Here is a 25,699-nt window from a genome sequence, read left to right on the forward strand (position 1 = left end):
CTCTCTCTCTCTCTCCCTCTGCCCTTCTCCCTGGCTCATGTATGCTCTCTAGAAAGAAAAGAAAAGAAAAGAAAAGAAAAGAAAAGAAAAGAAAAGAAGAAAGGAAAGGAAAGGAAAGGAAAGGAAAGGAAAGAAAAGAAAAGAAAAGAAGCCCACCATTACAAAATCAAAAGACAATTTGGGAACAAAAACATCTTCAACTCATATTTTAGACAAATAACTAACTTCTATTATGTTTAAAGGGCTCCTAGAAATCAGTACGGAAAAGTTCAATATCCCAACAGCAAAATAGGAAAACACAGTTGACAGAAAGTAGATGCAAAATGTTCAACCTCACTTATGATAGAAATGCAAATTAAAACAATACATTACTATTTCCATGGATCAAAAAGTTTGATAACATGGTATAATAAAGAGGACACTGAGAAATAATCACACATTGTTGTGGGGGCATTACTGGCACAGCCTCTGTGAAGAGCAATCCCTCAATATCTATCAAAACAAAAAAAAATGCAAATATCCTTTGACTCAATTCTAGTTCTAGGAGTTATTATACCTGCACATATTCAAAATGACATAAGTATAAAGACATTCACTGCAACATTATTTATAATAACAAAATATCAAGTTAATATCATAATTTAAATATCCATCAGTAGAGGACTGGTAAAGAAATTACACTATTATTAAGCAAGGAAATACAATTTAGCTATTAAAAATGAGGCGGCTCTATAATATCTAAAATATATTCAGTGAAAAAAGCAAGGTGCAAAATGCATGAATTTATTTCATTAAAAAAAAGGCACTTTGCATATATACTTGTGAATGCATATAGTATCTCAAAAAGCATATACAAGAAACCAGTGATGACAGTGGTTACCTCTTTTGAGGGAATTAACTGCCTGAGACAAGACAGAAAGGGAGGTTTACTTGCAACCATTATCACTTTCTTTTAAAAAAACTACCTGAATTTTATATTATGATAGGCACACATCACTATCAAAAAATAAATGAATCATTTGAAACTATTTTTAAAGTCCATTTTATGGCTGGATCTCTCAAAGACTATAGTGACCACCTCTTCTCTACAGACACTTCTCTGACTCTACATATGCTGAACATTTCTAAAAAGTCAGAATGAACACTGGGAATATTATTGAAGGAATATATTCATTCAAGGTGATCACCAGTCTATTATGCAATTTCAGTGTTGGCTATTTAAACCTTTTTTCATTATTTTTTAATGTTTTATTTTATTTTGGAAAGAGACACAACATGAGTGGAGGAGGAACAGAGAGAGGGAGACAGAAGCTGAAGCGGGCTCCAGGCTCTGAGCCCTCAGCACACAGCCCGACTTGGGGCTGGAACTCACCAACCATGAGATCATGACCTGAGCCAAAGTCAGATGCTAACCCACTGAGCCACCCAGGTACCCCTATTTAAACTTTCTTAAAAGAATGTTTGTTAATCTGTGTTTTTCCACATTTTTAACCTCTATTCTTCAAACTACTCTTTCATCAAAAAAAGTCACAGTTTTTAAATTATTTTCATGCTTTATCTGTACTAGAGAAAAGGCCTTTAAAAGGAAATGAAGGGAGATAAAGAAGACAGAACCCCAGAACACTGAGCACCTGGAAGACGGAAAACATTCTGCAAAGGTTAAGTTACGGAAAAAGGTGTTTTCTCTACTGAACGTTTTACAAGGAAAATTTCCAAATTCCTTTTTTCACGAAATTTTCTCTAGTTTCTCACGATAATTATTTTCAGTTTGCATTCTGCTTCCACTTGCACCCCTGCCCATTTACAAGAGAAACGGAGAAAGAAGAAAGTCAGTCCGAAAGTGCGAGTAAACTATGCCAGCAAAAGCAGCGGAAAAATAAATTACCAGAGAAAAAGCCAACAAGACTGGTCGAAGGTGCCAGTAATGACAGAGGGAACAGCGCATAACAAGGAGAGAACACAGACCCGGAAGCTCTTTTCTGCACCACACTCAGCTCACTAGCTTCTGTGGGGGTCACCGGAGAGGGCTCAACCTTAGGCTCCGCCCAGCTGCCTACACATTCTGGGGGTGGGGCTCGGAGGACTGAGGCCAAGATGCCTGGTTTTTGCAGCAAAGAAAACTGCTGAAAGACTACCAATGAATATCTGAACTTTTAATCTTTCCACTTAAGTTTGAGCAGTCTAGAAGGGGAAGGATGGGTAATTCAGCAATATAAATACTGTGCAAAAATCTGAAAATGGATTATAAATCATTAAAATTACAATAGAACGAGAGCTCCTAGGTGGCTCAGTCAGTTAAACACCAATTTTGGCTCAGGTCATGATCTCATGGTTCACATATCCCAGCTCCACATCCAGCACAGAGCCTGCTTTGGATCCTCTTGCCCCTCCCTCTCTCTCTCTGCCCCTCCCTCCATCTCTCTCCCTTTCAAAAACAAACATTAAAAAAAAAATTACAATAGAACACATACAGCAATAATTCACTTAATGTAACTAAAGGCTAACTGGCCCTATAAGCAAAAATTGTAAATTAATTTTATATTACACTCATTATAAATAATATTACCCTAAATGTAAATTATATTACACTACTGGGAGGCATATACATAGTGGTCAAAGATTGTGACATTGGAACCAGACTGCCTAGGGTCAAATTCCAATTCAAGCACTTTCCAACTGTGATCATCAGCAAGTTACTACTGTAAAAAGGATTTTAAAATAGGACCTAGCTTCAATGGTTTTGTGAGCGGATATATATACACACATATATATTATATATACATATATATATATATAAATACACACACACATATACACACACACACACATATATATATATATTTAGTACAGTGCCTAGCATGTATGTAGTAAATATAAGAGATTAGCTGTTATTATTAAAGTATATAGGTTTGCTTAAAAAATATTTTTCTGTGGAAATCATTAAAATTACATCTTTCTTGGGGCGCCTGGGTGGCGCAGTCGGTTAAGCATCCAACTTCAGCCAGGTCACGATCTCGCGGTCCATGGGTTCGAGCCCCGCGTCAGGCTCTGGGCTGATGGCTCAGAGCCTGGAGCCTGTTTCTGATTCTGTGTCTCCCTCTCTCTCTGCCCCTCCCCCGTTCATGCTCTGTCTCTCTCTGTCCCAAAAATAAATTAAAAACGTTGAAAAAAAATTAAAAAAAAAATTACATCTTTCTTAAGTGGTTTTCCTTTAAAAAAAACTAGACTATGAGGTAGGAGAATCTAACTGACCCTTGAGATCATAAAATATGGTTAAGTGTTCTAGAGATACACATCATGGCTCTGGTTGGTTCAGTCTTAACTATCCGAGCATTTATCAATCTATTTTCCTTCATTTAGTGTCTCTTTCATGCCAGTGTAAACTTATTGTTTCTAAAGAGGATTAGACACAAACTCATAACACAATTTTGTGTAAAATTTTAAACTTCTCAAGAAAAGGTAATAATTTACAGAACTACAATATTTCCAAATAATAGAATCACTCTGTATTTTGGTTGCTGAGAGTTACCAAAATGTCTATAGGATCTATGGGTTTAATTCAGGAGGAGTCACTGCACTTGAACTTCATAGCTACTCTGAGAATACTGTGCATATGCTACATATTTAAGTCAAGTCACCACCATTTTCTCCTGCTCTGCAAGAGCAGACATTAGTGTGTAGCCATTACTCAAAAATCGTAAAAATTGCAATTTCACATGGCTCAGCCTAAACTTATTTTGCTTATAGCATACTTTTAAAAACCGCTTTGGGGGAAAAACGGCTTTTGTATTTGTTTTACCACAACTATTATTTTTGTTTTATAAAAATCACTTTGGGTGGGAGAGGGAAATGAGGAGTTATTGTTCAATAGGTATACAGTTTGAGTTAGGTAAGATGAAAGAATTCTAGAGATCTGCTGTACAACAATGTGCACAGAGTTAACACTACTATACTGTACACTTAGGGGCGCCTGGGTGGCGCAGTCGGTTAAGCGTCCGACTTCAGCCAGGTCACGATCTCGCAGTCCGTGAGTTCGAGCCCCGCGTCGGGCTCTGGGCTGATGGCTCAGAGCCTGGAGCCTGTTTCCGATTCTGTGTCTCCCTCTCTCTCTGCCCCTCGCCCGTTCATGCTCTGTCTCTCTCTGTCCCAAAAATAAATAAACGTTGAAAAAAAAATTTTTTTTTTAAATTTGAGAGATTTCATATCATTTTATATTACAGAAATTATAATAATAAAAAAGACAAGCTTAAAAAGAGAGCTCCCAATTTCCAGGCCATGCTTCTCTTGGCTGGTGAAAATAAACATAATTATGAAGAGCTTCTTAAAAATCAGTTTTTTATGGCATTTAATTATACCAGAGAATGTTTCATACAGTTTTCACCCTAGCTTAAAGTTCCAACTTTGTGGCACAAAAACAGACACATAGACCAATGGAATAGAATAGAAACCCCAGAACTAGACCCACAAACGTATGGCCAACTCATCTTTGACAAAGCAGGAAAGAACATCCAATGGAAAAAAGACAGTCTCTTTAACAAATGGTGCTGGAAGAACTGGACAGCAACATGCAGAAGGTTGAAACTAGACCACTTTCTCACACCATTCACAAACATAAACTCAAAATGGATAAAGGACCTGAATGTGAGACAGGAAACCATTAAAACCCTAGAGGAGAAAGCAGGAAAAGACCTCTCTGACCTCAGCCGTAGCAATCTCTTACTCGACACATCCCCAAAGGCAAGGGAATTAAAAGCAAAAGTGAATTACTGGGACCTTATGAAGATAAAAAGCTTCTGCACAGCAAAGGAAACAACCAACAAAACTAAAAGGCAACCAACGGAATGGGAAAAGATATTTGCAAATGACATATCGGACAAAGGGCTAGTATCCAAAATCTATAAAGAGCTCACCAAACTCCACACCCGAAAAGCAAATAACCCAGTGAAGAAATGGGCAGAAAACATGAATAGACACTTCTCTAAAGAAGACATCCGGATGGCCAACAGGCACATGAAAAGATGTTCAGCGTCGCTCCTTATCAGGAAATACAAATCAAAACCACACTCAGATATCACCTCACGCCAGTCAGAGTGGCCAAAATGAACAAATCAGGAGACTATAGATGCTGGAGAGGATGTGGACAAACGGGAACCCTCTTGCACTGTTGGTGGGAATGCAAATTGGTGCAGCCGCTCTGGAAAGCAGTGTGGAGGTTCCTCAGAAAATTAAAAATAGACGTACCCTACGACCCAGCAATAGCACTGCTAGGAATTTATCCAAGGGACACAGGAGTACTGATGCATAGGGGCACTTGTACCCCAATGTTCATAGCAGCACTCTCAACAATAGCCAAACTATGGAAAGAGCCTAAATGTCCATCAACTGATGAATGGATAAAGAAATTGTGGTTTATATACACTATGGAATACTACGTGGCAATGAGAAAAAATGAAATATGGCCTTTTGTAGCAACGTGGATGGAACTGGAGAGTGTGATGCTAAGTGAAATAAGCCATACAGAGAAAGACAGATACCATATGGTTTCACTCTTATGTGGATCCTGAGAAACTTAACAGGAACCCATGGGGGAGGGGAAGGAAAAAAAAAAAAAAGAGGTTAGAGTGGGAGAGAGCCAAAGCATAAGAGACTGTTAAAAACTGAGAACAAACTGAGGGTTGATGGGGGGTGGGAGGGAGGAGAGGGTGGGTGATGGGTATTGAGGAGGGCACCTTTTGGGATGAGCACTGGGTGTTGTATGGAAACCAATTTGACAATAAATTTCATATATAAATAAAAAAAAGTTCCAACTTTGTATTCTTTATGATGCTTTCCATATAGTACTGGGTGCTCAATGTCAATTTATTAAATAAGTTAATATTAGTAAAAGCTATCAATTTTCAAGGGTTTTCTTTATTGAGGAAATAGATCTAGGGCTAGAGAATAGTTAAACACATACTAAGTACTTTTTTTCTCTCACTTCTCATTCCTTGTACTCAATTACATTAATACTTTCGAAGCACATCTACTGAATTCTTTAATTCCTTCTTCACATATTTGTTGAGCCCTTACTGCGTTCCAGGCAGGAGCCTGGAGACAAACTACAAAACAATGCATGAAGCATTAAGGAAGCACCTTCCTTGGATAGAGAACACAAGGGAACTTTTAAAACCAAGCAACACTAGAGGCAATACTTTAAGGATAAGTGGAATCATCACAATTTTGTTTCATAAGGATGAAAAATTTTTTGAAAAAACTCCACTGAAATTCAGAAATTCAACTAGCTGAGTTTTGTAAACCAGCCCCCCCCCCCGACAAACACCAAATCCCAAAACTACAGTTTGTATTGAACTTGACTGTATAAACCAGATAGTTCAAGTACAGAGATAAAAATTCCAACTTCAGATATTTAATTTATGCAATGCAAAGACAATTCATCATTTATATCCAGAAGGTACTCTTTGCCAGCACTAATATATATTAACATCTATAACTTCTACAAATGTAGAATTAAATTTATTACTATTTGATGGCAAATTAAACTACAATATGACAAAATACAGGTTCAAATGTAGGAGAACTTAAAAACAAGTCCTTGGGGAGTCAGTGTAGAGTTCATGAAGAAAAGTCATACACCGACCTTCAAAAAGGAGTTGAAACTTGCCCACTCAATCTCTCCTTCCAATAAGTTTTTGGGTTAACTTCAAGGCTACCAAAACCAGATCAAGTTCAATCTTCACTGACACAAAGCTAAACTAAACTTTTTTGTGGTTATTAGATATACCTCCATATTTGACAGCCAGCCTTTAGAGGAAGGGACCACCTCATCTCTTAATAGGGAGTATGGAGAAAGCTTCAGGATTTCAAATACATAAATGGACATAGTGGGACAATTTTTTAAACTTCTTAATATATTCTGCTAACATTATATCATTTATATAGCATTATGAGTACAGAACAACAAAACTTAAACTGTTAAAGAGAAAGCCAAATGGAGCTACATCTTGACATATCTAGTGAAACCATTTCAATAAAACATATTTGGCAGAACCATAATCTATTAAAGCTAGCTTCAAGTTAATATTTTTATTGCTAGTGTTGAAATTTCCTCCAATAGTAAGATAAGGCTTATATTCAGACAAAATCAATTTTTAATTCTGATAATTGTAATTTACCCCAAAATTTAAAGTTTTGTCTAATATTTTCTTGCAATACAATGTAACTTTTTTCTTCTTTTTTAAGGAAGCAAAGTATCTCTAAAGAAATAACTGCTGGGGCGCCTGGGTGGCTCATTCGGTTAAGCCGCCGATTTCGGCTCAGGTCATGATCTCACAGTCCACGAGTTTGAGCCCCCCCGTTGGGCTCTGTGCTGACAGCTCAGAGCCTGGAGCCTGCTTCGGATTCTGTGTCTCCCTCTCTCTCTGACCCTCCCTCGTTCATACTCTGTCTCTCTCTGTCTCAAAAATAAACAAACATTAAAAAAAAATTAAAAAAAAAGAAATAACTGCTGAATTTGGAGGACCTTTGGAGTACTTGTAACTACATGCCTTACTGACACACAGTTAAATATTTAAAGAGGTGTTTCCTTTCTCTAAAGACCCAGAGGGGCAGTATCGTACTTAGCTTCTGGAAATCAAGTCCATACTCAAAAATCCTCCAGAAGGTCAGCCTTGGTGGTAGACTCGGAAGCCGCCAGCATGGGTTCTCCCTCCAGCTCCAGAAATATACTTACTTTCCACTCACTCCTTTTGGCCAGCACGTTCTCCCAGTCCAGAAGTACTAGGTATCAAAGATCCCGAGAACATTTAAAATATGTATTTTATACCCTACCTACGTTTACATCTTGGGATGTAAACACACATAAACACAAACACGGAAACACTGTACTCCACCACAGGAAGACCGAAAGGAGCCAGCTCGCCCCTGCCATGCTAGTGGCTCAATTCCCTGTTATCCAGGTTATCGCAGCTCCGCCTATAGCTTGACAAATAGCCAATAGCGTGTAAAGACTCTAGGAAGCGCGATGATGTAAGCATGGACGTTCACGTAGTGACGCAGGCGGCGTTACCGTCTCCAAGGAGCGGTCCAGGGCACCGGTTTCAAAGTCGTAGGGCGGGCCGGGTGGACTTCCGCAGTTGGCCCCGGGTTTCCCCGCGGTCCTGAAGTCAACGCCCCCCCCCACCCCGAAACGCTCCTTCAAGGACGCCTCCACCCGGCCTCCTGGCTGGCTTCCTTGGCTCTCTCCTAAGTGGCCCGACACGACCCCGAGTGACCTGCGGGACGTCTATATCCACCCGCGTCTCCTTTTTACCCGGCTGGGATTCGAATGAACGTGGAACAAAATTCACTTGGCGGGTCCCCAGCAAACCTGAAACCTGAAGTCTGTCGCCTGAGCGAGGAGGGGCTCGGCTGGGACTCAGGAGAAGGCTCGGCGGGGCTGTTGACGCCGCGTGAGTAGGATACTGATTACACTGCTGAGTGCTTGACAACCTCCAGCGTTGCTTTAGTTTAGCTTTCCCGGACAGCGAGCTCTCTGGGGGTTTTTTGTTTTTGTTTTTTAAGAAAGTGAAGGTGGTAAAAGCTCCAGACTGAAATTGTATCGAAATGGCCACGGAAATCGACTTTCTGAGAGATCAAAGTAAGCTCCATATTCTTTTATTTGAGAATTCTTACATGTTTAATGTCGTCATCGCTAACCAACTAACATTTTTCGAATGCCTGTTCGGTGCATGGAAATTTGTAAAAAGTTAGCTTTACAAAAAGCTTGGTGGTATGCATGAGGATGTGTATGTACTTAAGCAGAACCGTTTGGTAAATCCTTGTACGTTCCTTTAGCTTATATGGAACTCTACTAGACACCAAACATGGTTGTTATGCTCCTCGCATAACTGGAGAAATTAGAAGGCTAATGTCCAGGAGGAGTTTCCAAGTTTGCCATTAGAACCTAGAGGCACAGTTCTGGCCATTTGTAAATAGATTTTTATTGAACTACTCCTGTTTCAGTTATGCCAGACTCTGTACAGACATAGCTGCTGCTGCAAAGATGAGGAAGACAGTTCTACCTTCCAAGAATTTGAGAAAAGAAATGTGTAAATTCCATAAATACACTGAAGTGGAAGCAACCGCTCTTTGCCTCAGTTTCCTTATAGGGTTGTTGGAATGATTAAATGAGTATTAAATATGTAAAGGATTTAGAATACTATCTGACACATAGAGGTAAACAAATATTGACTATTACAGGATTATTATTAGCTGTGGTCAAGAAAGGTGTCATTTGGCCTGAAACTTGAAGTACTAATATGAATATAAAGAATTGTGTAGGTATCCCAAAGGGGATAATATTGCAGCTTTGAAGGAATTAGGAATATGTTTTGTGAAAGACTTGGAACAAGGTTGGCTTGTACGAAATGTGGTTTATATAGGCAAATAGCAAGTAGACCTAAAGGGAAGAATGGGGCTGGATGGTGAAGGGCCTTGTCTTCTGTGTGTTGAGTTTGGACCATAACACAGGTTATTGGAGCCAGGGAAAGGAATTCACTTGAGAGTAACATGATCGGATTGTGATTTGGAAAGCCTGGTGTGGCTGTTATGAGGAACATGCATTTTAGCAGAGTACAAGTTAGGTGACTATTGTTACCATTCACATAAGGGGTGAGCTAAGGTAGTACGGTGATTGGAGATTAGGGAATTTGAGAGAAAGAGGTAGAGGGCAACTGAGATTTTTGTGTTAAGGAGTGGGAAGGTGGGAAAAAAGGTAGTAAGTTCCATTTTGAAAGCTTTATAAACCAGTGGTTAAAAAAAAAAACAAAAAAAAACCCAAAAACCAGTGGTTAAAGACTCAACCTCTAGATTGAGTCTGTCTAGGTTCATATCCTGGCTTTTTCTTTTTTCAGGTCTTTGACCTGACCCTAGCTTCGCTGTGCATCAGTTTTCTCATTTCTAAAATGGGTATAATAGCACAATAACTCTCATAGGGTTGTAAGGATTAAATGAGATGATGTAAATCGCTTAGCATGATTTCTAGTCCATATTAAGTGCATTATGTATATTTAAAATTATTAATGCCTGTAATGGTACTATATTATTATTTCTGTGTTTTAAGTGGGAGTATCTGCCATCCCTAAGGAAGACTAGCTAGCCATCAGCTGAGTGGTGTGGGATAAGAACTGGGTGATAAGTAGTTTGGTTGGGGTGGGGAAGGTACCTAAGTTACACAGAAACAATGAGTTTTAGAGGAGTGAGCTAGCCATTTTTTTTTGTTTTAACTGGACCTAGTGTGCCATTTACAGCTGGGTAGATTACCCAGTTAGACAAAACACCTGGACACCACCTGAAGTAAATATAGATGGCTTGACTCTCTCCCACCTACTCTGACCTTCTCTGCATTAACTTCAATTGATCTTGATTGTCTCTTTTCATTTGTTCCATTTGGATTTGTTAATCCAGTTCGAGACAGTTTGATTTGGCATTTCTCAACTGGCAACCCCTGTGATAAAAGCATTAGCTTTACAACTAACTACAGGCAATTGCAGACCTAACCATGCTCGTAACAAACTAGCATTTTTGTAGTATACCATTCTTCACCTCCATCTGAGAAGGGAAATCTGATAGTCCTTAGGAAACTGTTCAAAGAGATACTTATTTATTAAGCTAAGGAATGAAAAAACCATTCTTGTGGTAGGAATTTGGGAAGTGGTGATTATTATTTTTTTTTTATTCTTTAAGTGTTCTTCACGGAGAGGTTTTTAATTTTGACTAAATTCTCAATTTGTTCTTTTATGGATGTCATATCTAAGAAATCTTTGTTTAATCAAAGGCTGCAAACATTTCCTTCTATGTTTTCATCTAGAAATTCCGTAATTTTAGGTTTTATATGTAGATTTATGATCTGTTTGACTTAAATTTTGTACAAGGTGCAAGATAGGGGTCAAAGTTCATCTTTTTGCATATGGATACAATTGAAAAGACTGTCCTTTCTCCATTGGATTACCTTTGCATCTTTGCTAAAAATCAGTTGTCCTTATTTTTGTTGATCTATTTCTGGACTCTATTCTGTTCCATTGATTTGTTTATCTATTTGAGTACCAGTATCCCAATGTTTTGATTATTGCAGCTTTATAGTAAGTCATAAAATCAGATGATGTTAGTCTTTCAAATTTGCTCTTTTTCAGTTATTTTGGCTATCCTAGGTACTTTGCACTTCATATGAATTTTAGAATCAGTTTGTCAATTTCTTCCAAAAAAGATGCTGAGATTTTGAGAGATATTGCATTGAATCTATTGATCAATATGTGTAGAATTCATATCTAGTGATATTGAGTCCTCTTACCAATGAAAAGGTATAGTCTCTCCATTGATGTACCTATTCTTTTATTTCTCTCCGCAATATTTTGTAGTGTTTAGTGTATGGATTTTGCATATCTTTTATCAGACTAATTCCTATGTATTATGTTTCTGATACTATAGTAAATGGTATTCTTTTACATTCAATTTCTGATTTATCATTACTAATGTACAGAAATACTTTTTCTTTTTGTCATATTGTATTCTGCAACCTTTTAAACCCACTTGTTCTAGTAGGGTTTTTTTTAGAGTTCATCAGATTTTTTATATATGGATGATCTTTTCATCTGTCAGTACAGTTTTACTTCTTCCTTTCCAATTTGGATGCCTTTCATTTCATTTTCTTGCTTTATTGTATTGGCTAGAACTTCTAGCCAATGTTGAACACACGTGGTTGAAGTGGACATCCTTGTCTTCTTCCTGATCTTATAAAACAAGCATCTGTCTTTCAGAACTAAGTATGATACTAACTAGATTTTTCTTAGATGTTTTTCAAGGGTTGAGGATATTCCTTTCTATTCCTGGTTTTCTGCGAGTTTTTTTTTTTTTTTAATGTTTATTTACTTTTGAGAGAGACAGAGAGAGAACCAGCAATGGAGGGACAGAGAGCGAGGGGAACAGAGGATCCAAAGCAAGCTCTGCACTGACAACAGAGAGCCTGACATGGGGCCTGAACCCATGAACCATGAGATCATGACCTGAGCTGAAGTGGAACGCTCAACTGACTGAGCCACCCAGGCGCCCCATCTGAGAGTTTTTAATCAGAATGGATGGTGATTTTTTTTTTTCCTAATGCTTTTTCTGCATTTATTGAGAAGATTGTTTTTTGTTTTTGTTTTTTTTTTTCACTTTTAGCTTGTTAATAGGGTGACCACTTAACATTGATTAATTTTCAAATTTTAAGCCTGCCTTACCTTTCTTTTGGGGATAAACTCCTCTTGGTCATGTATTATCCTTTTTATATGTTGTTAGGTTTGATTTTCTAAAAGTTTATTTACAGTTTAATTTTCTATGTTCATAAAGCCTTTTTTTCCCCTTTAATGTCTTTGTCTGATTTTGGTGTTAGGTGATGCTTGCCTCAAAGAATTTCTTGGAAAATATTTTGTTCTCTTTAATTTTCTGGAAAAGTTTGCATAGAATTGGCATTACTTCTTCCTTAAATGTTTGGTAGAATTTACCAGTAAAGCCAGTGGGACCTAGAGTTTTCTTTGTGGAAAGATTTTAAACTGTAAATTTAATTTCTTTAATAGATAAAGAGCTACTCAGTAGTCTGTTGTGTACTGTTGTATACAGAGCGACCCTCCACAGATTTCATATATCCAGAGTTCTCTCTCTGTGTAGCTTTCTGTCTCATATTTTGTCCTGCCCATTCTAATTCACTTGGTCTCCACCACTTCTTAGCTGCGTTTCCTTAGAGTCTGCTGAGTCTGCTCAGTCATAGAGTCTGCTGAGTTATCCCTGCATTTTCCCTCTTTGTGCCATGGCTTGGAAAGTCTCTTAGGTCATTAAGCTGGAGCAATTATAGGGCTCACGTCATTTGTTTTGCATCTCTCATCATCGTCTATTGTCTACTGTCTTGCAAACCATAATTTCATTTATTTATTTGCTTTTGGTCATGTTGAGTGGGAGGGTGGTCCTTCTTCATTCTGGACATAAGCAGAAGTCTTATTCAAGTTACCCTACTTTTGAAATCTGAAACACAAGTTTCTTCCACTGTAACTGTTCTTTGACTTCATCAAGAATTCTATTCTTTGAACTCTTGATTTTCTTCTATTAACTCTTTCCCAGCTTATTTTTTATTACTTTATTATACAGCCTATAACCATTACTCATTAGTTCATCTGTTCTCTTGTCAGTAAACATAATATGATTAAACTCTTGCTTCTCTGAGTAGCACATACTCAGTAATACCTAATCTCTAGATCAGTTTTTTTAGTTTGCTTTAACAGTTCTCACACCCAGCTGTTTGGAAGCCATAAGTAAAAATCTCAACTCTCTGGATAAGTGCCATCACAAACTCATGGTTAACTCATAACTAAAAAGTGACTGGGCTGATATTTGAACCCAGGCTGTCTAGTTTCAGTGTCTGTATTCTTAACTTCTACCCAACAAAGAAACTTGCAAAAAAAATGTGTATATATATATATATATATATATATACACACACACATATATATATATATATATACACACACACATATATGTATATATATAAACCTATTTCACTTATGCATGTGGAAACTAAAATCCTAAATAAAAAATAAATCCGGCAATGACTGTGTGTACATACATACATATATGTGTATATTGGGTATGTACCCATAAAATAGTTGTCTTAATATTGGGTTCATCCCACCAATAGGTAGTTAGCATTAAAAAATTATTGAATACAATAAAGAAGAGGTAGGTTAATGGAGAAACCATTAACATATCAAATTGCAGATTAGAACACTCAGTATAATAGATATGTCAGTTCTTCCACAGATTAATGGTTAGATTCGATGCATTCTGAAACGTAGTTTTGACAACATGGTTCTAAAATCTAGTGGAAGAACCAGGGAATTTTATTTTATTTTTTTATTTTATTTTTTTTTTAAATTTTTTTTTTCAACGTTTATTCATTTTTGGGATAGAGAGAGACAGAGCATGAACGGGGGAGGGGCAGAGCGAGAGGGAGACACAGAATCGGAAACAGGCTCCAGGCTCTGAGCCATCAGCCCAGAGCCCGACGCGGGGCTCGAACTCCCGGACCGCGAGATCGTGACCTGGCTGAAGTCGGACGCTTAACTGACTGCGCCACCCAGGCACCCCGAACCAGGGAATTTTAAACAACAAGGTGGGAAATTTTATTTGCCAGCTATTAAAACTTGGTATAAATATCCAATTATTAAATCAATGTTAGATAGTCAGATTGATAAATCATAAATCAGTGGAATAAATTAGCACAGAAAAAGACACATACATGAACACTTGTTATCTGAAAAAGAACAAACAATACAAATCAGTGGGAAAAGAATAGACTATTTAGCAAATGGCACTAGGATAATTAGCTATCAAATAGGAAAGAAAAAATAATAAAGATACCTTTTTCACATATATAGAAGAAAACATCTGCAGGTTGATTGAAGAAGTAAATTCTCTTTAAACTTTCAGAAAAAAATTTAAGAGGGTGTCTTCATGATCTCAGGATAGGGAAAGATTTCTTCAACAGATATAAACATTTTTGACTAGAAGAAAATACATACAATTAGAGTATTTTAGAGATAAAACTTGGATATTGTAAAAGACATCACCAATAAGTGACTAGCCCAGCTGAAGAAAGGGAGAATGTATTTACTAGTAAATATGACTGAGAATTGATTAGCCTGTCCAAAATTTAGAAAGATCTTTCACAAACAAAAATAAATTCATACTAATAGAAAAATGGTTAAAGAGGGGTGCCTGGGTGGCGCAGTCGGTTAAGCGTCCGCCTTCAGCCAGGTCACGATCTCGCGGTCCGTGAGTTCGAGCCCCGCGTCAGGCTCTGGGCTGATGGCTCGGAGCCTGGAGCCTGTTTCCGATTCTGTGTCTCCCTCTCTCTCTGCCCCTCCCCTGTTCATGCTCTGTCTCTTTCTGTCCCAAAAATAAATAAAAACGTTGAAAAAAAAATTTTTTAAAGAAAAATGGTTAAAGAATATGACTAGGCCATTTACAAAAAAATAAAATTGAAGAACTAAAAAAAACGAAAAATGACAAGTCTCCTCAGTAATTCAGTAAATGCAAATTAAACAATAGTGTGATAAGTACATATTGAATGAATGAAGGAAATAGTAGATTTAAATTATAGTAAAATTTTCTTCAGATTAAAGCCAATCTCTGAGGATTGAATGTGTTTTCCTCAGTAATCCACAATTGACTTCTGAACCTATTTTAATCACTGAGAACTCAGATTTAGTATTTTTTCTTATTTGAAAACCCTACTGGGTGGGGGGGGGGGGGGGGGTGGGAAATGTGGTTTGTATTGGAATTACTATATCCATTACCATAACTCCAGCCTCTTTTTAAGACTCACAGGGAAGAAGAGTAACAGGCAGAAATTAGATCCTATATGGGCGTAAAATTGTAGTTCTGTGTGTCAAGTAACTATCTTAAAAGTTCTGTGGGTAACAATAAAATATGTGGATAATTTCTTTTAAACTCAAGAAAAAGTTAACCATTTACAGTATCAGTACTCCATGATTACTTGTTTCTTTACCAGAATCACGTTTGTCATATTTCTCCACTAAATTATGTGTCTTTTTAAGGAAGAAAACTATTATCTGAAGTTCCCAACATAGAGTGTATGTACTACCTGTGTGCATTATTATATATACATTTTTAAAACTTACGTAGTTTGAATTCCATACATATGTATATGTAGTTATGCATAACATATGTAGCGTAACAGAAAAGTAAAGAAAACAAATATAAAGCTAAGTGAATGATTACAAAGTTCATACTCCTATAACTGCAACTTAGGTCAAGAAATAGAACATTTCTTGGGCACCTGTATGGCTCAGTGAGTTGAGCGTCTGAGTAGTTCATGGGTCTTGTCGTCAGTGAGTTTGAGGCCCCCCACTGTCTAGCACTTTGCTGACAGCTCAGAGCCTGGAGCCTGCTTCCCAGTCTGTGTCTCCCTGTCTCTGCCCCTCCCCTGCTCATGCTCTCTCAAAAGTGAATAAACATTAAAAAAAAAAAAAAAAATTTAAAAAAAAAAAAAGAAATAGAACATTTCCAGGTTTGCTTCTCTTCAAAGGTAATTGAAGATAATCAATATCTTTAATTTGCCTATGTTTGAGCTTTATATAAATGGAATCATAAGCTGTGTATTCTTGTTTTTGGCTCCTTTAACATTAATTATGTCTTTGAGATTTACCCACATTCTTGCGTGTAGATGTAGCTTGTTCATTTTCTCTGCTATAAAATATTCCAGTTTTAAATCTATCACATTTATCTGTTTTTCTTTTGATGGATAATTGCAGTTTCTGTTTGGGGGCCATTGAGAATAATGCTGTTATCAACATTTTTTTCATGGTCCTTGGTGCTCAAGTGTACACATTTTGGTTATGTATATTCTTAGGAATTATATATATATGTTTAATTTTAAAGTTGTACTAATTAATATCCCCACCAGTAGTATATGAGAGTTCTAATTATTTTACGTTGTTACCAACATGTTTTCTAATTTTAGCTCTTTATTGTCATTTTAATTTGTATTTTCCTGATGCCTAATGAGGTTGAGCAGCTTTTCTATGTTTATTGGTCCTCTGAGTAACCTTTATGTGAAGTGTCCATTCATGTCTCCTTCCACTTTTCCATAAAGTTGTCTTCCTTTAACTGACAGCTCTTGTATATTCTAGATACAAGACTTTTGTCTGTTACATGTGTTGGAAATATCTTCTCCATGTTTGTGTCTTGTATTTTTACTCTCTTAAAAGTCTCTTTTTGTTAAACAAAAGTTCTTAATTTTAATGTAGTTCAGTTTATTAGTTTTTTTCATTTATGGCTAGTGCTTTTTGTGTTCTGATTAAAAAAATATTCCCTACCCTAAGATTTTAAGATATTCTATTTGTTCTTGTTTAGAATTTATTTTGATATTCACAGATCTTCATTTTGTCTAGAATTGATTTTTATGTATGTTTTATTTTTTATGAGGATATCCAGTTGACCTAGACCAATTTAAAAAAGATTATTATTTCCCCCTCATTGTAATTCAGGTGTTCTGTATGACATGAATATATTTTTGTATTGCCTGTTCTCTTCAATTCATCAATTTTATTATTATTGTTTTTAATTTATTTTAAGAGGGAGAGAGAGCAAGAGTAAGTGAGCAGGAGAGAGAGATAATCCCAAGCAGGCCTCGCACTGCCAGCACAAAGCCTGACATGGGACTTGAACCCACGAACCTTGAAATCATGACCTGAGCTGAAATCGAGTTGAACACTCAACCAACTGAGCCACCCAAGCTCCCCTGTTTGAGTCTTTTAGATATATTCCTAGATAATTGTGGGGTTTTTTTGTATAGTATTGTAAATGATATCTTTTATTTTCTAACTTTGTTGCCAGTATATAGAAATATAATTATTTTTTTGACCTTGTATCCAAAAACCATGCTAAAGGTTATTATTCTCTCTCCTCTCTGTTTTAAATGTTTATTTATTTTGAGAGAGAGAGTGAGAGAGCATGAGCATGCGTACAAGCAAGGGAGAGGCAGAGAGATAGAGGGAGAGAGAGAATCCCAAGCAGGCTCTGCACTAGCAGGGCAAAGCCTGATGCAGGGCTTGATCCTACAACCAGGAGATCATGACCCAAACCGAAATCAAGGGTCAGTTGCTTAACCGACTGAGCCATCCAGGCACCCCTAAAGGTCATTATTCTAAGAATTTATCAATGTGTTCTCTGGGATCTACCTATACCTACACACTCATAACTATTGATAATGACAGGTGATTTTTTTTTTCCTTTTCTGTCTTTATACCTTTTATTTTTTATTGTATTAATAATTGCATAAACTTAGACTGCCAGTAGAGTATGACTAAATATCAAGATAATTTGTCATTTTGTCATTACCAATTTCCAAGGGAAAGTTTTCAACATCTCATCCTTAAGTATGATGTTTGCTGTGTGTTTGTATAGGAATCTGTTATTGTATTAAGGAAATTAATTGCTATTCTTACATTCTGGAGGCTTTATCATGAATATATCTTAAATTTTAATCATATGCTTTAACAGTAGCTTTTGAGATGATCGTATTTGTTGATCTTTTTTATGAGTTTATTTTCAGTTTCTTTGGAGTGGGCTTATCTTTATTATTTCCTTCACCTGACATTCTTTTGGTTTAATTTCCCTTTCTTCTGACTTCTTGGAATGGACTTATAGTTCATTAATTTAGGGCATTTTTTTTCTAGTATGTGCAACTAAAAGCTATGAATTTCTTTTTGAGCAAGTTTTGAGTTACTATATTTTCACTGTCAGCTCAAAATACATTTAAATTTGTTTTGTAATTCCTCCTGTGACCTCTGGATTATTAAATAGTAATTTCCGACTTGCATGCACCGCCGAAACACCCAACACTGTGCTTCTGTGGATCCATTCCTCCAATGGGTCTGCGTGCCTCCATCCGGGTGCTGCAGGGCCCCTCCCACAGGGGACCACCCACGGCCAAACGAACGAAGCCTGCCCCTCCTGACCCTGTGCACCTTGCAGATCCACCCCAGCTGTTACGCCAGATCCCATAGAAGAAGCACCACAAGCCTGGCAGTGTGCAAGTAGCCCAGACAGGGGCCACACCACTCCACAGTGAGTCCTGCCCCTGGGAGAGGGGAAGATAAGGTCCACACCAGTCTGACTGTGGCCCCAGCCGTGGGCTGGGGACATATATTGGGTCTGACTGCAGCCCCGCCCACCAACACAAATTACTCCAGACAGCACAGGGGAAGTGCCCTGCAGTTGGAAGCCACCCCAGGGACTACCCAAAATGATGAAAGAACTCTCCTCAAAAGAAACTCCAGGAAGTAGCAACAGCTAACAAATTGATCAAAAACGATTTAAGCAATATAACGGAACATGGATTTAAAATAATAGTCATAAAATTAATCGCTGGGCTTGAAAAAAGTATAGAGGACAGCATAGAATCTATTGATACAGAGATCAAGGGACTAAGAAACAGTCAGAAGGAGCTAAAAAATGCTATAAATGAGGTGCAAAATAAAGTGGAGGTGACCACAGTTTGGATTGAAGAGGCAGAGGAGAGAATAGGTGAATTAGAAGATAAAATTATGGAATAAGAGGAAGCTGAGAAAAAGAGAAAAAAATCCAGGAGTATGAGGGGAGAATTAGAGAATGAAGTGATGCAATGAAATGGAACAATATCCATATACTAGGAATTCCAGACGAGAAAGAGAGAAAGAAAGGGCTGAAGGTGTACTTGAAGAAATCATAGCTGACAACTTACCTGATCTGGGGAAGGAAAAAGGCATTGAAATCCAAGAGGCACAGAGAACTCCCTTCAGACGTAACTTGAATCGATCTTCTGCATGACATATCACAGTCAAACTGGCAAAATACAAGGATAAAGAGAAAATTCTGAAAGCAGCTAGGGATAAACACACTCTAACATATAAAGGGAAACAGATAAGACTCCTGATGGATCTATCTACTGAAACTTGGCAGGCCACAAAGGAATGGCAGGAAATATTCAATGTGATGAACAGAAAAAATATGCAGCTGAGAATCCTTTATCCAGCAAGTCTGTCATTTAGAATAGAGGGAGAGATAAAGGTCTTCCCAAACAAACAAAAACTGAAGGAATTCATCACCACTAAGCCAGCCCTACAGGAGATCCAAAGGGGGATTCTGTGAGTGAAATGTTGCAAGGACCACAAAGTACCAGAGACATCACTACAAGCATGAAACTTACAGACATTACAATGACTCTGAACCCATATCTTTCTATAATAACACTGAATGTAAATGGACTAAATGCGCCAACCAAAAGACAAAGGGTATCAGAATGGATTAAAAAAACAAGACCCATCATCTATTTGCTGTCTACAGAAGACTCATTTTAGACCTGAGGACACCTTCAGATTGAAAGTGAGGGGATGGAGAACTATCTATCATGCTACTGGAAGTCAAAAGAAAGCTGGAGTAGCCATACTTATATCAGACAAACTAGACTTTCAACTAAAGGCTGTAACAAGAGATGAAGAAGGGCATTATATAATAATTACAGGTCTATCTATCAGGAAGAGCTAACAATTATAAATGTCTATGCACTGAACATGGAAGCCCCCAAATATATAAAAGAATTAATCACAAACTTAAGCAACTTTATTGATAAGAATGTGGTAATTGCAGGGGGCTTTAATACTCCACTTACATCAATGGATAGATCATCTAGACATAGGATCAATAAAGAAACAAGGGCCCTGAATAATACATTGGATCAGATGGACTGGACAGATATAGTTAGAACTCTGCATCCCATAGCAACAGAATATACTTTCTTCTTGAGTGCACATGGAACCTTCTCCAAGATAGATCACATACTGGGTCACAAAACAGCCCTTCATAAGTATACAAGAATTGAGATCATACCATGCGTACTTTCAGACCACAATGCTATGAAGCTTGAAATCAACCACAGGAAAAAGTGGAAAACCTCCAAAAGCATGGAGGTTAAAGAACACCCTACTAAAGAATGAATGGGTCAACCAGGCAATTAGAGAAGAAATTAAAAACTGTATGGAAACAAATGAAAATACAACAATCCAAATGCTTTGGGATGCAGCGAAGGCAGTCCTGTGAGGAAAATACATTGCAATCCAGGCCTATCTCCAGAAACAAGAAAAATCCCAAATACAAAATCTAACAGCACACCTAAAGGAAATAGAAGCAAAACAGCAAAGACACCCCAAACCCAGCAGAAAAAAAGAAATAATAAAGATCAGAGCAGAAATAAACAATACAGAATCTAAAAAAACTGTAGAGAAGATCAATGAAACCAAGAGTTGGTGTTTTGGAAAAAGAAACAAAATCGATACCTCAGCCACGCTTCTCAGAAAGAAAAGGGAGATGACCGAAATAGATAAAATCATGAATGAAAATGGAATTATTATAACCAATCCCTCAGAAATGCAAGCAATTATCAAGGAATACTATGAAAAATTATATGCCAACAAACTGGACAACCTGGAAGAAATATAGAAATTCCTAAGCACCCACACACTTCCAAAACTCAAACAGGAAGAAATAGAAAACTTGAACAGACCCATAACCCGCAAAGAAATTGAATCAGTTATCAAAAATCTCCCAACAAATAAGAGTCCAGGACCAGATGGCTTCCCAGGGGAATTCTACCAGACATTTAAAGCAGAGATAATACTTATTCTTCTCAAGCTGTTCCAAAAAATAGAAAGGGAAGGAAAACTTCCAGACTCATTCTATGAAGCCAGTATTACTTTGATTCCTAAACCAGACAGAGACCCAGCACAAAAAAGAGTACAGGCCAATATTCCTGATGAATGTGGATGCAAAAATTCTCAATAAGATAGTAGCAAATCGAATTCAACAGCATATAAAAAGAATTATACACCATGACCAAGTGAGATTCATACCTGGGCTGCAGGGCTGGTTGAACATTCGCAAATCAATCAATGTGATACATCACATTAATAAAAGAAAAGAACCATATGATCCTGTCAATTGATGCAGAAAAAGCATTTGACAAAATTCAGCATCTTTCTTAATAAAAATCCCCGATGGTGTGCCTGGGTAGCTTGGTCGGTTGAGTGACCGACTTCGGCTCAGGTCATGATCTCATGGTTTGTGAGTTCAAGCCCTGCGTCAGGCTCTGTGCTGACGGCTCAGAGCCTGGAGCCTGCTTCTGATTCTGTGTCTCCCTCTCTCTCCCCCTCCCCTACTCATGCTCTGTCTCTGTCTCTGTCTCAGAAATAAATAAACATTAAAAATTTTTTTTTTAATTAAAAAAATAAAACCCCCTGAGAAAGTTGAGATTTAGAAGGTACATACTTAAACATCATAAAAGCCATTTATGAAAAGCCCACAGCTAATATCATCCTCAATGGGGAAAAACTGAGAGCTTTTTCCCTGAGATCAGGAACATGACAGGGATGTCCACTCTCCCCTCTGTTGTTTAGCATTGTATTGGAAGTGCTAGCATCAGCAGTCAGACAACAGAAGGAAATCAAAGGCATCAAAATTGTCAAGGTGAAGTCAAGCTTTCACTTTTGGCAGATGACATGATATTATACACGGAAAACCCAATAGACTCCACCAAAAGTCTGCTAAAACTGATACGTGAATTCGGCAAAGTCGCAGGGTACAAAATCAACGTACAGAAATCGGTTGCATTCTTATACACTAGTAATGAAGCAACAGAAAGACAAATAAAGAAACTAATCCCATTCACAATTGCACTAAGAACTATAAAATACCTAGGAACAAACCTAACCAAAGATGTAAAAGATCTGTATGCTGAAAACTATAGAAAGCTTATGAAGGAAATTGAAGAAGATATAAAGAAATGGAAAAACATTCTGTGCTCATGGATTGGAAGAATAAATATTGGTAAAATGTCAATACTACCCAAAGCTATCTACACATTCAGTGCAATCCCAATCAAAATTGCACCAACATTCTTCTCGAAGCTAGAACAAGCAATCCTAACATTTGTATGGAACCACAAAAGGCCCCGAATATCCAACATAATTTTAAAGAAGAAGACCAAAGCAGGAGGCATCACAATCCCAGACTTTAGCCTCTACTACAAAGCTGTCATCATCAAGACAGCATGGTATTGGCACAAAAACAGACACATAGACCAATGGAATAGAATAGAAACCCCAGAACTAGACCCACAAACGTATGGCCAACTCATCTTTGACAAAGCAGGAAAGAATATCCAATGGAAAAAAGACAGTCTCTTTAACAAATGGTGCTGGGAGAACTGGACAGCAACATGCAGAAGATTGAAACTAGACCACTTTCTTATACCATTCACAAACATAAACTCAAAATGGATAAAGGACCTGAATGTGAGACAGGAAACCATCAAAACCCTAGAGGAGAAATCAGGAAAAGACCTCTCTGACCTCAGCTGCAGCAATTTCTTTCTTGACACATCCCCAAAGGCAAGGGAATTAAAAGCAAAAATGAACTATTGGGACCTCATCAAGATAAAAAGCTTCTGCACTACAAAGGAAACAATCAACAAAACCACAAGGCAACCAACGGAATGGGAAAGATATTTACAAATGACATATGAGACAAAGGGCTAGTATCCAAAATCTCTAAAGAGCTCACCAAACTCCACACCTGAAAAACAAATAATCCAGTGAAGAAATGGGCAGAAAACATGAATAGACACTTCTCTAAAGAAGACATCCAGATGGCCAAGAGGCACATGAGAAGATGCTCAACATCGCTCCTCATCAGGGAAATACAAATCAAAACCACACTCAGATATCACCTCACGCCAGTCAGAGTGGCTAAAATGAACAAATCAGGAGACTATAGATGCTGGTGACGATGTGGAGAAACGGGAACCCTCTTGCAGTGTTGGTGGGAATGCAAACTGGTGCAGCCACTCTGGAAAACAGTGTGGAGGTTCCTCAAAAAATTTAAAATAGACCTACCCTATGACCCAGCAATAGCACTGCTTGGAATTTACCCAAGGGATACAGGAGTGCTGATGCATAGGGGCACTTGCACCCCAATGTTTATATCAGCACTTTCAACAATAGCCAAATTATGGAAAGAGCCTAAATGTCCATCAACTGATGAATGGATAAAGAAATTGTGGTTTATATACACAGTGGAATACTATGTGGCAATGAGAAAGAATGAAATATGGCCATTTGTAGCAACATGAATGGAACTGGATAGTGTTATGCTAAGTGAAATAAGTCATAGAGAGAAAGATATATACCATATGGTTTCACTCTTATGTGGATCCTGAGAAACGTAACAGAAGACTATGGCAGCGGGGAAGGAAAAAAAAAAAAAAGAGGTTAGAGAGGGAGGGAGCCAAAACAAGAGACTATCAAAAACTGAGAATAAACTGAGGGTTGATGGGGTTGGGAAGGAGGGGAGAGTGGGTGATGGGTAATGAGGAGGGTACCTGTTGGGATGAGCACTGGGTGTTGTATGGAAACCAATTTAATAATAAATTTCATATTTTAAAAAAGTAAATTCTGAACTTCAAAACGTATTAAAATTTTTCCTTAATGTTTTTTAGTTTTTAATTCCAGCTTAATTGTGCTGTTGTCAGTTACATGCTCTCTTTGGCTTCGGCCTTTTTGAAAGTTGAGATTTTCTCTATTGCCAGTAAATTATCAGTTTTAAATGGCCCATGTGATCTTGAAAGAATCGGTTTTGTACATTTTAACTGTGTTCTATTGTATGTTTTCTTGATGTGAATAAAAATATTAATCACCTTGTGCTTGCTGAGAGCACTTGGTTTTATTCCAGTCCTTCATTTCTGTTATCTCTTGCTCACTCCTGTTTAATTTATAATCTTTGTCCTGCTGTTTCTCTTCCGTGTGGAGGTTTGTCCTGGAACAGAATTTCAGTCTGTTTTCACTATTCTAAAAACGATGGCTACAGTTTATCTTTTCAGCTCTTTTCACTTCTAGTAGCGGGGGAAGAAAAAAAAAAGTGGAGAGTATCTTTTTTACTTTTGCTAACCTGAAGAGTAAGCCAGGAGAGATTGAGAATTAAATTTATGAAACCCGAAGAATAAGTTCTTTTCAGATATTCTTTTTATCATTGGCAATAGTTGGTTAGGTTATATGTATAGAAGGGCCTCTTTCTTAAATTTCAAAAACGTGCTGAAAATGAGGATTCATTTTGAGAAACAGTGAAGACTAGCAGTCTTGCATTGGATATCTCAGGTAAGCTACCTTAGTTGTAATTTTTAAATGTTGAACATTAGCCAATAAACTATAGACTTTTTTTGTTCCTTTTTCAGATCAACGACTAAATGAAGTGCTTAGGCGATATCAAATGGAAGATTTTTCCAAATATTCATTGGTACAGGTATGTAAATTAGTTAAGGTCTAATGATCTAGGTTCCAGTTTGGTTGTAAATATAATTACATAAATAAATTCTATTTAGGATTATTTTCATGTGCAGTTGCCTATAGCACTTTGAAATTTTGCTTACAACTTTGATTCTTATAAGGAGGAAGAAAAGCTTGTTCTTACTTAATGAATACAAATTTTTTAACCATAGAAATTGACTTTTTTTTTTCAGAGTTAGCGCTTACATATTACGTATAATGTTAAAATGTCTGAGTTCTAAAATGAGAATTCATTGACATTTTGAAACATCCTAAAATCTTTTCTTAAGATACATTATAGTAGTAAGTTTTAACTTGGAATTCTCATAAATTATGGCAAGCAAAAGCGAATTCAAAACAGTAAACAATATATGGTATTGTTTTTAATATTTCTTTCCTTGGGTACATGTTCTTATTTAAATATTCTGTTAAGGGGCGCCTGAGTGGCGCAGTCGGTTAAGCGTCCGACTTCAGCCAGGTCACGATCTCGCGGTCCATGAGTTCGAGCCCCGCGTCAGGCTCTGGGCTGACGGCTCAGAGCCTGGAGCCTGTTTCCGATTCTGTGTCTCCCTCTCTCTCTGCCCCTCGCCCGTTCATGCTCTGTCTCTCTCTGTCCCAAAAATAAATAAAAACGTTAAAAAAAAATTAAAAAAAAAATATTCTGTTAAAAATTTTTTTGAGCACTAAGGCATACTTATTGCTGAGTTACACAATATTAAAAGAAAAACAGTAGCTCCTACATTAGTGATAGCTCCCTA

At 37.4% G+C, this 25,699-nt stretch overlaps 2 protein-coding genes across 5 annotated transcripts in view; one reads left to right on the plus strand and one right to left on the minus strand.

Annotated features, from left to right (window-relative positions):
• CUNH4orf33 (chromosome unknown C4orf33 homolog) overlaps positions 1–7,957 on the minus strand; it is a 26,587-nt gene extending 18,630 nt beyond the window's left edge. For both annotated transcript variants that reach the window (XM_040474006.1, XM_040474001.1), the window contains exon 1: positions 7,730–7,957. The gene's annotated coding sequence lies outside the window, so the exon portion shown is untranslated. The remainder of the gene's footprint in view (positions 1–7,729) is intronic.
• An 89-nt stretch (positions 7,958–8,046) lies between these two features.
• SCLT1 (sodium channel and clathrin linker 1) overlaps positions 8,047–25,699 on the plus strand; it is a 231,976-nt gene continuing 214,323 nt past the window's right edge. For all 3 annotated transcript variants that reach the window (XR_005789878.1, XM_040474102.1, XM_040474107.1), the window contains exons 1-2: positions 8,047–8,635; positions 24,851–24,918. Coding sequence is in view for 2 of the 3 variants with exons in the window: in XM_040474102.1 (XP_040330036.1) it covers positions 8,602–8,635; positions 24,851–24,918 (102 nt within the window). In the remaining variant the exon portion in view is untranslated. The remainder of the gene's footprint in view (positions 8,636–24,850; positions 24,919–25,699) is intronic.

This window comes from Herpailurus yagouaroundi, unplaced genomic scaffold (assembly GCF_014898765.1).
Source record: "Herpailurus yagouaroundi ecotype Mexico unplaced genomic scaffold, PumYag 28, whole genome shotgun sequence".
Taxonomy (NCBI): domain Eukaryota; kingdom Metazoa; phylum Chordata; class Mammalia; order Carnivora; family Felidae; genus Herpailurus; species Herpailurus yagouaroundi.